This window comes from Coregonus clupeaformis, chromosome 25 (assembly GCF_020615455.1).
Source record: "Coregonus clupeaformis isolate EN_2021a chromosome 25, ASM2061545v1, whole genome shotgun sequence".
NCBI lineage: Eukaryota > Metazoa > Chordata > Actinopteri > Salmoniformes > Salmonidae > Coregonus > Coregonus clupeaformis.
In genome coordinates, this window is record NC_059216.1 from 16,786,051 (window position 1) to 16,799,279 (window position 13,229).

At 43.7% G+C, this 13,229-nt stretch overlaps 1 protein-coding gene and 1 non-coding gene across 2 annotated transcripts in view; one reads left to right on the top strand and one right to left on the bottom strand.

Moving 5' to 3' along the window:
• Positions 1 to 13,229, top strand: part of LOC121539166 (connector enhancer of kinase suppressor of ras 3-like) — a 78,965-nt gene that overhangs the window by 13,312 nt on the left and 52,424 nt on the right. Inside the window, exon 2 of the mRNA XM_041847469.2 lies at positions 8,978 to 9,141. Within this exon, the coding sequence (XP_041703403.2) occupies positions 8,978 to 9,141 (164 nt within the window). The remainder of the gene's footprint in view (positions 1 to 8,977; positions 9,142 to 13,229) is intronic.
• On the bottom strand, positions 324 to 398 carry trnag-ucc. Its single transcript has one exon. It is a non-coding gene; the product is annotated as a tRNA-Gly (tRNA).

Here is a 13,229-nt window from a genome sequence, read left to right on the forward strand (position 1 = left end):
CAGGACCCCCACAGTAACAGCAGGTGCCCGTCCATCCAGCCCCCTGCTCCAGAGTGGGTGGGATAATGACAGACTGTGGATATCAGGTCGAGCTTTGCTAATCAACCCCCATATTGAGAAAATAGATCACTCAGTCGAAGTGCTTTGAAACGGAACTTCCTATTATGTTACATTGAAAACACACTTGGCTTTAACCATATGTTTGGCCTCTCGTGTAATGAGTCAATTGGATTGTTGGCACTAATACATACACACTCAGATCATAAACTTCACTTTTTACTGATGTTCAAATTAGGAGAAACCTGGGTTACATTTTACATACTGGACCCCCGTGGGAATCGAACCCACAACCCTGGCGTTGGAAGCGCCATGCTCTACCAACTGAGCTACAGGAGGCCTAAGTGGGTTAGTGAGACAGAATTTGTCTGTTTATGCATGTTGCTTCTCACTTCATCTCAGCTTTTGCATTTAAGTGTGTGTGTTAAGTGCTGTTTTCAGGATGGCAGTAAAACGTTTCTAAAGCGTTTGAGCCTGGTTACCCCTTTGAAGCGCTTTCACATACTCTGAAAAGACACCCCCACTCCCATCTCCTTCATCAATTCACAATAATGTGACACCCATCCTCACTCACTTGTTTTTATGTCCTTAATGGAAATTGATAGTTGCGCACGCACACACACACACCCTGTAGCCATTGATCTACGCTCTATAAAAGTTCTCAGGCCTCTGTGAAAAGGGGCATCTTTTCTTCTGGATGTGGCAAGGGTACAGGCCAGAGAGAACATGGTCCCCTTGAGTCCCTGAAGCCTCTGGGAACAAATGCAGTGTGGCTCCTATGGGAGAAATCCACTATGACTTGTATGCCTATAGGGATAGTGCTGCGTGTGGTTCCTATGGGAATAATGTAGTCTGACTGGGGGGACCCATGTTCCCACCAGGGTTTCTGTGACAACGTGACCGGCAAGATTTTAATTAACCAGACATTTGAGAAATTTACCGGACATTCATATGCATTGGGTGCGTAATGCATTAGGGCGTCCACCCACGGTGCTCAAAATTACATTTAGATTATTGTAATTCATTTTAACAGAATAGAAGTTAGTATTTTATTGAAAAGCTTAAATCATAAATGAATATAATAATAAAATAAAAACATTTAGCCTAGAAGAACAAGTCACCTACACTGTAATAAAACACAACTTCAAAATCTAATATTTTTAAAATATAATTTGCGAATGACCTGTCCTATAGGCTATTTGTATGAACATTTCTTATTAATAAATAACAAAACACAGCTGTTTTCAAATACAGGCCTCTCTAATTTAGCCTTGGCATGAACATTTTAATTACGCCTAATAAATAACAAAACATGGCTGTCTGTGAACACCAGGGCCGGCCGGTCATGGCTAGAATGGAACCAGCATTTGTCAAATTAACATCAGATTTGACTTTTCGTAGCAGGTTAGGATAATTAACATAACCGGTTAACAGAATTAGGTTACGGTTAGAAAAGTGGTTAGGGTTAGCTAAAATGCCAAAATATTCAACTTTTGACATTAATTTGACAATTGCTGGAGCCGTCCTAGCCGTGACCGGGCCGGCCCGTCCCACTCCCCATTCCAGCTGCGATTCAGCCCCACACTAGTGGAAAGAGGACACTCTAGGCGGCCACAAAATGAAGAAATTGTCAAACTGATGTTGGAAAATCAAATGTATGTAAACAAACAACATTTGTTAAGGCTGGTTCATTGAGAGAAAGCTTATTTTACAATGCTCCTGTGAAACATTTATGAAAGCACTTGTTTCCAAAGCTCAAATTATATCTCACTCTTTTTTACAGTTCTGCTGGATGATGTTAATAAATGTTATGTTTATTGCCATTTGAACTATCGTGGAGTCGTATCTCGTGTTGTGTGATGTACGTGGCTTATTGATAACAACTCTGTTTCCTACTATAGGCAGTTGGCTGCCTCGTGATTGCAACTTTGTAACAATCCGATGTGAATAGTTGGCAACGATGTTTCGTTTCCAAGTGCTACGGAATAAGCTCAACTGAAATGAACCAATTGTGCATGATACACATCATTACTCTACTCTAGTATATCAATCAATTCCAAATCTTTATACTATACATGACACGGGCGGCATATGTTGATCTTCCCTAGGGCGGCAGCAGAACTGCTAGAAACGGGCCTGACGAACACAATCATTTGCCTCTAATTTATTTGTGTTTGCGGCGGACCTTGGCCTGCTCAAAGTGAGCTGCTGCTATTGGGAAGTCAAAACTGTCCAACTACTTGGAGCAGTTTGATGCACATCAGCGCGGTCTTGAGGCTGTCTTTACTCTGTTTTGGAGAAAGAATCACCTCTCGGCGGTCACACTGAAAACGGGAATGTTCAACACAATCCGCCAATTTAGCCCAGTCGGGGTACACTTAGCTGAAGTCCCTTATGAGGACCTTCCATCTTTTGCGTGAGTAAAAATAGAAACCACACCCGACACTAATTTCCAAGCAGCTTGAGGATTTATTAGCCTATGAAATAGCCTATATTTGCCTTTGAAGTTGGAGTACATCGACTGGTATTTCCATCAATGAATAAAAAGCATTATTTTGCTATGGATATTTTCTTTCTCCCGGACAATTTGGCCGGCAACAATTTTATTTATTGGCAAAAAAATTATAATACTGCCCAAAAGCCAGCATTTACCGGTTCCCACTCTTTCCCCAGCGGGATCCTCTGTTAGTCCCATTAGAGGGGATGGGTCTTGGGTCCCATACACACACAGGCTGTTTGAAGTGGCAGACTAGTTCAAACTGTCCCAATTAGACAACCAGGCTCGCCAGGCTGGACCCCACCATGACCTGACCCAGAATTCCAAATTCAAGGCAGCGCTTTTGGAGAGGGATTTTGGAGGCATTTGGAAAATTAGGAAAACCTTTTGAAAACAAATCAAGCAATTTCTATAGGTATTAATGGTGTAAGGAAAGTTAGTTTGCCTGTCTACCCAAAGCTTTGTAATAGGCCCTTAGATGGGCTGTTAGGGAGAGGTTAATCTCAGAGTTGTTTAAAGCTAGAATCCTTAGTTGCTACATACATTTTTGGACTTATAAATGTATGGTATATACCCATTTGATTCTTGAAGAATATGACTTATAAATGCCTCATGAGCTTAGTTCAACTGTCATACCCCATCCGAACCCAAAATATAAGCTTGTTTTACTCAAATGTTTGTAAACAATCAAATGTAAACAAACCGTGTATAGCCTCAAAACATGGTTAAAGCTATCCTTTTGATATCATGGATGGCCAGTTCTTGCATCCGTCGGTCTGTCTATGAATTTGAGAGTGGGAACATTTATCCAGGCCCATCCCTCAGCTTTTTACCAAAACAGAGGTGGGAAGACCACTTTGTTATTGATTCAAAGATGGGAAGGAAAACGGCCACTGTCTGAGCAAGAGCAGGCCTGGTAACCCAAACCTCAAGTTTGCCTTCCCCTCTACCCTTATTTACTCGTCCGTGGAGATATTCCGTAGAAGGATGGAATCATTCCACAGGAAATGCCTTTTAACACGGCGAGGGTAATGCAGGAAGGAGAAACCTTAGCCTTTGGTTTCCATCTTTTTTGTTTCTCTTTAATCCCATTACCAGTGGCTGGCCCAGTCAGAGGCTGAGTCTGTGTTTGTGTTGGGCTGGGTTCAGTCCGCCCGCAGCACAGCGCTCGCTGGTCCCTCTCATACTCTCCTCCATTGGGTCTATGTAGTGAGTTACCTCTGTGCTGCCTGAACCCAGTTAATCTAAGGGGCTAAGCCAAAACTGTGTCAAGTCTGCCCTGGGAATTCTCAACATAGGAATGGGAGAAAATAAATCGACAGTAAATGAACTTGACTGGTTGGGTTATACTTGAAAATGAACTTTCATGTAATAAAGCACAGCTAATGGTCTAAATAGATTATTCTGCACAGTTGTAGTATTTCGTTTTTTTGTGAAAGATTTGGCTGTTCCGAGTTGGTGGGTTTGAATGTAGGTCTATGTGAATGTAATTGTTTCTATGAATGTACAGAATGTGCCAGCGTATGTGGTTGTGAAGGGGACAGTCTGTCACAGCAGCATGCATACACTACTCTTGCTGTGATCCAGTAGACGTGATTGGCACAACAGCCTCTGTGGTCTGTCTTGGGAGCCCCTGTCTGTCTCTCTGCTCTGCAGGCCAGACAGATTAACAGTCTGCTCTGGTATCTGCAACCGGATCTCCTGCAGCACTGAGCCATTCACCACGCCACACACACATATTGCCATAGCAACAGCACACCACGCCACACACACACACACATTGATTGTCACACAGGCATAAATATATGAGGTGCCATTCATAAAGATGGCTCCCGACCACAGAACACACCCTGTCTGCACACACATGCTCTACATACACTATATGTAGTGTATTCCTATTTGGAGTGTGGTTAATATGGCTGCAGTTTAGACTGGAAAGAATGTAAGAAACCAAAGTGCTGTGTGTGTGTGTGTCAGGATCGGGGGGTTTTGCAGCTGACAGGCCATTCTGGGGACCAGGGCTCAGGGCCATAGCTCTGCAGCTGCCCCCTCTCTGTGCCCTCTTTGATAGGCAATATGGTGTTTACTCCCCTTCCCCCTGGCCCACCCCTCTCCCACACACAGACTTCTGCTAAGAGTGCTTGTGACGATTATCATAATGTCATCCGTCACTTAATCTAAAGACATGCCTATATGAAGGACCAGACATTGATTATGGAACAGTTTATGAGAAGCACTTGTATTATTGTATAATGTGGGTTAGCACAGTTATTTATGTGTGCTGGTATATGTACATTTATGTTTATGATCTGAACATGGGTGTATTGTAATGCTTGCCTTGTGATGTTAATTGATCATTGTGACATGTCAGGTTCTCATTGGTCAGAGGCATGATAGGTACCGTAGTCCTATTTAGATCCTGTCATTTCCTGGTTAGAGCCGAGGACAGGGTAAGGTCGGCATGCTGCCGAGTTAACAGGCAGTGTTGAGGCCTGGGTTTTATTTTGAGCGCTCTTTGATTCAGTTTTGATATTTTGTTCTACGTCCAGTTTCTTTTCTTTCGTAAATATTGTACGTTTCGCCTGCATTATTCCTCACTTTCAAATAAAAAGCCTCACTGGGCAAGAAAAGTATATAATATAAAGTCTATCTGCTGTTGCCTCCTCAATGTAAAATCCAACCGCTGGGTCAATCTGACAGGGCTGTAAAATATGAAAAACACATTGCATTGGACCAATTGATCCAGCTGAGACCTTACTAGGAGTCACTGTAATGTAGTATGGATTGCTTTTCCTTGAGTGGGCAGAGTGGCTGGTATTGTGATAGTTAAAATTCATCCAACAGTGTGGGGATTTGAATAGCAGACGAGACATCCCCCAACTATAATCAGACAAAGAGCCATCCGTTGTTTAATTGGCCAAACAGACTTCAGTCAGGTTTAACCTCTTCTGTTTATCTTGAGGATAGATCTGATGCACCTGTTTTTCTCTCTGCTGTTGATCTGTGTACACACAGCCGCCTGTATGTCGCCAGGTGTCAAGTCCGCTATTTGAACTGGGCTTGTCAATACAAGGCTGTTGCATCTTTACAGGAATCGGTACTGAACGTAATAGGTAGCCAGGAGGCCTGCATCAAAGCATGATTCATTGTTTTGACTGTTTTCTTATATGTTGTCATTTGAATCTTTCCACACGAAAAGGTCTTCCTCATAGGCAATATTTTTCTAATTTCTTTCATCACTGAGCAAATCTCAGGTCTGGGTTTTAACAGTGGTCAAGTTGGCTACTGTGGCTATTTGATCATAATGTAGGCCTACCAGAGTGACCTACCATCAAAAACAATGGAGAAAATGCATCCTATAACATTTTAACATGGAAATAGCTGTTCTATCATTCAGCCTACAGTAGCAGTGACTGTGTGGTGTTCAATGTAGGCCTACATTCCATGAGACTTTTGAAAAATATATGCAGGGCTTGAAATTAACCTGTTTAACTGAAAATGTTATTGTGTTTGATGCAAGAAACCACTTTACAAAATAAAATGCATAATTATTCCCATACCATTATTACAGAGAATCAGGCAAATTATGCTACCCTCTGCCTATTGGCTACTTTTAGCTTATTCAAGCCTGTCTCAAAATACAACACTGCCCCTTTAAGACAAAAAAAAGCTCTTTACCTGACACTCTTTTCAAAGATGTCTAGAAATGCACACGTTTGTGCTCTTGTAGGAAGCAATTACTCCCCCATTGCTGACTACAAATTATCTATAACTGGGCTAATAAATCCCTAACTAGCAAAGGATATGAACACATGTACAAATGTGCACACGTCGCTACATGTAGCTCTTGCTTTGATCTCAAAACAAGAGCATCTACCCATGACCGATGATGCTGTAAAAACAGTCCAGTTCAAAGTTAATGGCACAGATCCATATATGGCAATGGTCTATTTGCATATACAGTAACAGTCAAAAGTTTGGACACCTACTCATTCAAGGGTATTTCTTTATTTTTACTATTTTCTACATTCTACATTCTACATAGTTTTGAATACATCAAAACAATGAAATAACACATGGAATCATGTAGTAACCAAAAAAGTGTTAAACAAATCAAAATATATTTTATATTTGAGATTCTTCAAAGTAGCCACCCTTTGCCTTGATGACAGCTTTGCACCCTCTTGGCATTCTCTCAACCAGCTTCATGAGGTAGTCACCTGGAATGCATTTCAATTAACAGGTGTTCCTTTTTAAAAGTTAATTTGTGGAATTTCTTTCCTTCTTAATGCATTTGAGCCAATCAGTTGTGTTGTGACGAGGTAGGGGGGCTATACAGAAGATAGCCCTATTTGGTAAAAGACCAAGTCCATATTATGGCAAGAACAGCTCAAATAAGAAAATAAGAAAAGAGAAACGACAGTCCATCATTACTTTAAGACATGGAGGTTAGTCAGTACGGAAAAGTTCAAGTACTTTGAAGGTTTCTTCAAGTGTAGTCGCAAAAACTATCAAGCGCTATGATAAAACTGGCTCTCATGAGGACCGCCACAGTAAAGGAAGACCCAGAATTACCTCTGCTGCAGAGGATAAGTTCATTAGAGTTAACTGCACCTCAGATTGCAGCCCAAATAAATGCTTCACAGAGTTCAAGTCACAGACACATTTCAACATCAACTGTTCAGAGCAGACTGCGTGAATCAGGCCTTCTTGATCGAATTGCTGCAAAGAAACCACTACTAAAGGACACCAATAATAAGAAGAGACTTGCTTGGGCCAAGAAACATGAGCAATGGACATTAGATCGTTGGAAATCTGTCCGTCTGTCTGATGAGTCCAAATTTGAGATTTTTGGTTCCAACCGCCGTGTCTTTATGAGACACGGAGTAGGTGAACGGATGATCTCTGCATGTATGGTTCCCACCATGAAGCATGGAGGAGGAGGTGTGATGGTGTGGGGGTGCTTTGCTGGTGACACTGTCAGTGATTTATTCCGAATTGAAGGCACCCTTAACCAGCATGGCTACCACAGCATTCTGCTGCGATATGCCATCCCATCTGGTTTGGGCTTAGTGGGACTATCATTTGTTTTTCAACAGGACAATGACCCAACACACCTCCAGGCTGTGTAAGTGCAATTTGACCAAGAAGGAGAGTGATGGAGTGCTGCATCAGATGAGCTGGCCTCCACAATCCCCCTACCTCAACCCAATTTGAGATGGTTTGGGATGAGTTGGACCGCAGAGTGAAGGAAAAGTGCTCAGCATATGTGGGAACTCCTTCAAGACTGTTGGAAAAGCATTCCTCATGAAGCTGGTTAAGAGAATGCCAAGAGTGTGCAAAGCTGTCATCAAGGCAAAGGGTGGCTACTTTGAAGAATCTCAAATATATAAAATATACTTTTTTTTTTGGTTACTACATGATTCCATGTGTGTTATTTTATAGTTTTGATGTCTTCACTATTATTCTACAATGTAGAAAATAGTAAAAATAAAGAAAAACCCTTGAATGAGTAGGTGTGTCCAAACTTTTGACTGGTACTGTAGGCCTACTGCTGCTCTGATTGGTTATGGCGCACCGGTTTGTGTAGAGTATGGCCTGAGTTGTGCCTGTCAATGCAATAGAATCCTACTCCGACGTGTTCTGCCTACAACAAAATCTCTTGCAGAGTTAGTTTTGTTTCGGTATGTTGCATTTGAAGTGGCTAATATTATGTTCATTCAATCACAATTCCCACAGTAAAGGGAAATGTTGATAGTGTTAACTAACGGGGAAAACTCTAGAAAGTTGAGTGAAGTTCAATCTCGTGTGCAGCTTAGAGGGAACATTGCTGTAGGTGATCTTTGTCTAATCAATGGATCCTCTCTCTCTCTCTGTCTCTCTCTCTGTCTCTGTCTCTGTCTCTGTCTCTGTCTCTCTCTCTGTCTCTCTGTCTCTCTGTCTCTCTCTCTCTCTGTCTCTCTGTCTCTCTCTCTCTCTCTCTCTCTCTCTCTCTCTCTCTCTCTCTCTCTCTCTCTCTCTCTCTCTCTCTCTCTCTCTCTCTCTCTCTGTCTCTGTCTCTGTCTCTGTCTCTCTGTCTCTCTCTCTCTCTCTCTCTCTCTCTCTCTCTGTCTCTCTCTCTCTCTGTCTCTCTCTCTCTCTGTCTCTCTCTCTCTCTCTGCCTCTCTCTCTCTCTCTCTCTCTCTCTCTCTCTCTCTCTCTCTCTCTCTCTCTCTCTCTCTCTCTCTCCTCTCTCTCTCTCTCTCTCTCTCTCTCTCCTCTCTCTCTCTCTCTCTCTCTCTCTCTCTCTCTCTCTCTCTCTCTCTCTCTCTCTCTCTCTCTCTCTCTCTCTCTCTCTCTCTCTCTCTCTCTCTCTCTCTCTCTCTCTCTCTCTCTCTCTCTCTCTCTCTCTCTCTCTCTCTCTCTCTCTCTCTCTTCCCCCAGGGCTGGATGACAGCCTGCAGCAGTATGTGGCTAACTTTGAGCGGGAGAAAATCAGCGGGGAGCAGCTGCTGAAGATCTCCCATCAGGACCTAGAGGAGCTGGGTGTGGCCCGCATTGGACACCAAGAGCTGGTGCTGGAGGCTGTTGACCTGCTCTGTGCTCTGGTATGGGGTTCTCACACCACATCTCTTTGTCTCTCTCTCTCTCCTGCAGGTCAATAGGTTGTTTCTCGTTTAAAATAAGATCATGACAGTGTGAAAAACAGTTGGTGGGACCAGGAGCTTGCTGGTTGTTCAGTGAGGCTCACTGGAGATGGCGCTTAGGTCATCAGCCCTGCTGCTCCCCCCTCGCTTTCTCAGTGCTAGCGTGTGTTTGAAATATACCCAGAATATAGTTGTCAGCCAACGGAACCAGTGGTGCAGAACCTCTCTCATTTCCCACAAAGCTCAGTGGGGTGTAGAACACTGCTCCAGGACATTAGAGTAGGAAAAGTGATCAGTTTCACTCCAGAGATGGAGGAAAATCAAGCTCCTTATTCAGGCTGTAGGGGCCCCAGGTCTGGTGTGGTGGTTAAATGTGAGCTGATGATTAGTTGTGCATTTACATTTTAGTCATTTAGCAGACGCTCTTATCCAGAGACTTAGTTAGTACACATTCCCACAGATAGGGAAGCAGGACATGAAAAGAATAAAGAGGCGAAATGGGTTAGTGTGCTTGCTTTCGGTCTTTCTCCATTTTTCTCTCCCTTTTGTTTCTCTCTCTCTCTCACACACACCACACACACACACACACACACACAAATAAATGTCAGGTCAGCTGTTACATTCCCAGTGCACTCCTGGCCTTGGCTTTTTGTCACTCACCCCAGTGGCTCATGGGAACGCCGCTACAGCCTTCTAGCTGGGCTGGGATCTGACCGGGCGACCGGCCGTCCATCAGAAGAGCTGCCAGGAGAAGAGTCATGGTCAACACGACTGTCTTAAAGCTCAGAGAGAGAGGTGAGAGGGAGAGACAGAAAGACTGGGATAGAGCCTCTCCTAAAACATAAGCTCAGACTGAAACAGAACCAGGTTTTCAAACAGATGGGATTTATTTGGGTTTTTATCGCTTCCTGTGTCATATAAGCCCAGATTGCGGTCTTAAGTTTTGATCAGTGTCAGCGTTTTTTAGTCAAATCCTTATGCTCCTTTAAAATGGCTCGCATTAATGATTTGTCCTCTTATCAAGTTCCTAAAAAGAGCATATCCATTTAGATTTTATCCTCCCTGATTTTGTATTTATTCTATAAAGAAGGAAGTTCATGACTTGAAGCAGTAGACCAACAGGTTACTGTACCCAACCATATCTAATTTTGCAGGCATTGGACCACCACCTAAATGCCTGAGGGGCCTGGTGTGGTTTAGAAAGGTCTTGTGGGAGTGTGTGCTGGTCTGTGGTTAGACACAAGTCGTGTTCGTGCCCTTAACATCTGATCCTGGTTAGTTTGCTCCTAATGTTTAAGGTTGAGATTCAGATGAGGAGATTAACCTCAGCATGGTAGCTGCCAGTCTGAGTGCCCTGAGCCCCATGTCTGTGTCCAGCTGTGGGACCCTTATCCTGGGATGGTCCGACACAAGGCCAGAGACGGACCTCTGAAGTCTGTGGTTCCTTGATTCATCATCTCTAGGGAATATTCATAGGGATGTATTGTTGGATAGTGTCTGAGCATCCCTCTCTGGAGCAGAGATGGTGATAGCAGCTTGAAGAGATAAGCCCCTAGGCGGTAACGTTACTGTGGTCATTGGGAATGGATGGACACATGGAAAAGCTTATTACAGGGGTAGAGGGTATGTCTAATGCTTTGATTAATCTATGTGTCGTACCTTATTTACCATACCGTACATCCTGCAGCCCAGCATCCCTTCCTCTGCTCAGGGTAATTGGGCCCAGATTTCTGCTCATCCCCTGCAATTTACTGGAGCCTCAAATTTTCTCTTGAAGGGCTTCATAAATTTAACCCGTGTTCCCTTGTTTCCCCAGCGTGTGTTTGTTGGCTTTAATACATCTTCCCCCAGTGCAGGGCCTCTGTTATTTCTCAAAATAAGTTGAAAGTCTGTTGGGAGAGGATAGTTATGTTATGGAACTCAGACAGAGAGGATGTTTAGTCGCACTTGTTTCCCCCGCTAGTGACCCTGAGTTTGGAATGCCTGGAACGCTCCTCACACCTGTGATTGAGGAACCCTGGGTAAACTAGCTGGTCTGCTGTGGCTCTTCTTATTAAAAGGGATGGGAATTTAAAATGATTTCACTATTCGAGTGAATTGCATTTTTTCAGATATCTGGATAGTCGAAATACATGTTTTAAAGAAATACTTTTTTTTGTTCAACTTCAATGGGGACTTGCTCGCGCGACTCAGGAGAGGCGGTGCACTCTGCTTGTTGTTTCAGCACAGATGGGTCGCGAGAGGAGCAGGGGCCGGTGTGTCTGACACGGGGAGAGAAAAAGTAGCCAAACCGACTCGCGCAAGTTAGATAACTTATCGCATCTGGTAGTGTCTGTCTTGACTGCATCAAATTGGTGTAAAGAAACTAGCTTGCTACACTAGCCAGCTAAGTTAGTTAGCTAGCTAGCTAGCAAGGCTAATTGAGGCTATTTTGCTGCGCTTTCCGCGTCCTTGTCTACAACAACTTCATTCATATTAAACAACAGCCTTCCTGATGGTTGATTGTTGTAGCCTACTCCTTCTCATTTAACTAACTTAATTCCATAATTGCAATTCCATTTAGCATTGATTAGAAATCTCCCACTTCACTTGCTACACATGGAGCCTCTGACGGTAGTGTTGTTTTATTGACCAACTATAACAAGCTACACAGGTGAAAAGTGTGTAGGCTACCAGTACGTCTTTTTTATGGGGCGCACTCATAACTCTCATAAAACTGTTGTTTTATTAACATTTATAATGTCATGGTCTATCCTAGGATGTAGCAATTTCAAATGGATAATTAAATAACATTTTAGACCAAGCCTTTTCATAAAAATTAATACTCTCACAAGTAATAGAATACTAACGTCAGTTCGGATATTCAAATAACCGTGCCCATCCCTACTTATTAACAGAGAGGCCTCTCTCTCTCACTGGCCCCGCGGGAGAGGTCACGGCTTATGAGGGGAACACACAGCCGACAAACAAGAGACCCCCTCGCACTCACACACTGTCGCCAGCCAATTCCCCCCTCATTAGTTTCTCTCTGCTGTGGGGTCAAATGGTTCAAGTCCAACTCTTCTCTTTGTGGTCACACAACAGTCCTTTTCAGGGTAGACAGGATATCCCCTGTACTGGTCGTGGAGCCACAGGGTAGATGGTCAGGAGATGGCCATGAGATGGTCTGAACCTTCTCTGTTTCTGTTGAATACTCTTGGAGAGCATGTTCTTACGTCAGTACCGTGTATTTGTTCTCATCTTATAAATGAGTAGAACCTTGTATCACATGTCTTAGCTTGACTCTCATAGAGTTCCTCCCCCTCAACAGGATGTTAGACAGGCTGATTTACCGTAGCCCTTCAGTACCGCTCAGATTACAGCTCACACCAGGCAAAAGCCATCAGAGCGAACTGGTCTCTGGAGACGGACGAAGAACATGTTGATTAATCAAACTGGGACTCTCAAGTCAAAACCATGATGACTTCTGCAGAGACCCATCTTGAAACCCAACACCTCTGATTTTCTTTGGAACCCCAGTGGCCTGCTCACAGGAGAAGAAAGAGCCCACATATTGTCTTCCAGAGCCATGGAATAGATATTAAAGACGCAGCAGCCAAGTAGTGTGTGGAAACTGCTGTGATTGGTGTTTTACTGTCCACTGTGGACCTGTCCCCTGGAGGAGCGTACCTATCTCCTCAGGAGCAGGAAACAGATGTGGGCCCCCACCTGGCTGATAGACAGGTCTGGCAACACCCCCCTGTCTGTTGTGGAGGGCTGTGGGAACGCCCATATTGGGCCGTGTTCCTGCCGTGTTCCTCTGGTCGTGTCAGGTGAAGCGTATCGTGGGGGCCCCTGCGGTGAGGGTCCAGAAGAACCTGTGTTGTGATAGCTCTCCTCGGGTCTCCTGAGGACACTTGTCAGGAGACAGGACCTATCTGTAGGCCCAAGCAGATCCTGCTCCCAACAGTCACTTTGAAATGGAGTGAATTTGATTTGAAACACACATTATTTACCTGGTCCCTGTTCCTATAAGTTGCCACAGCTATGGAACAAAGAGGTGTTAAACA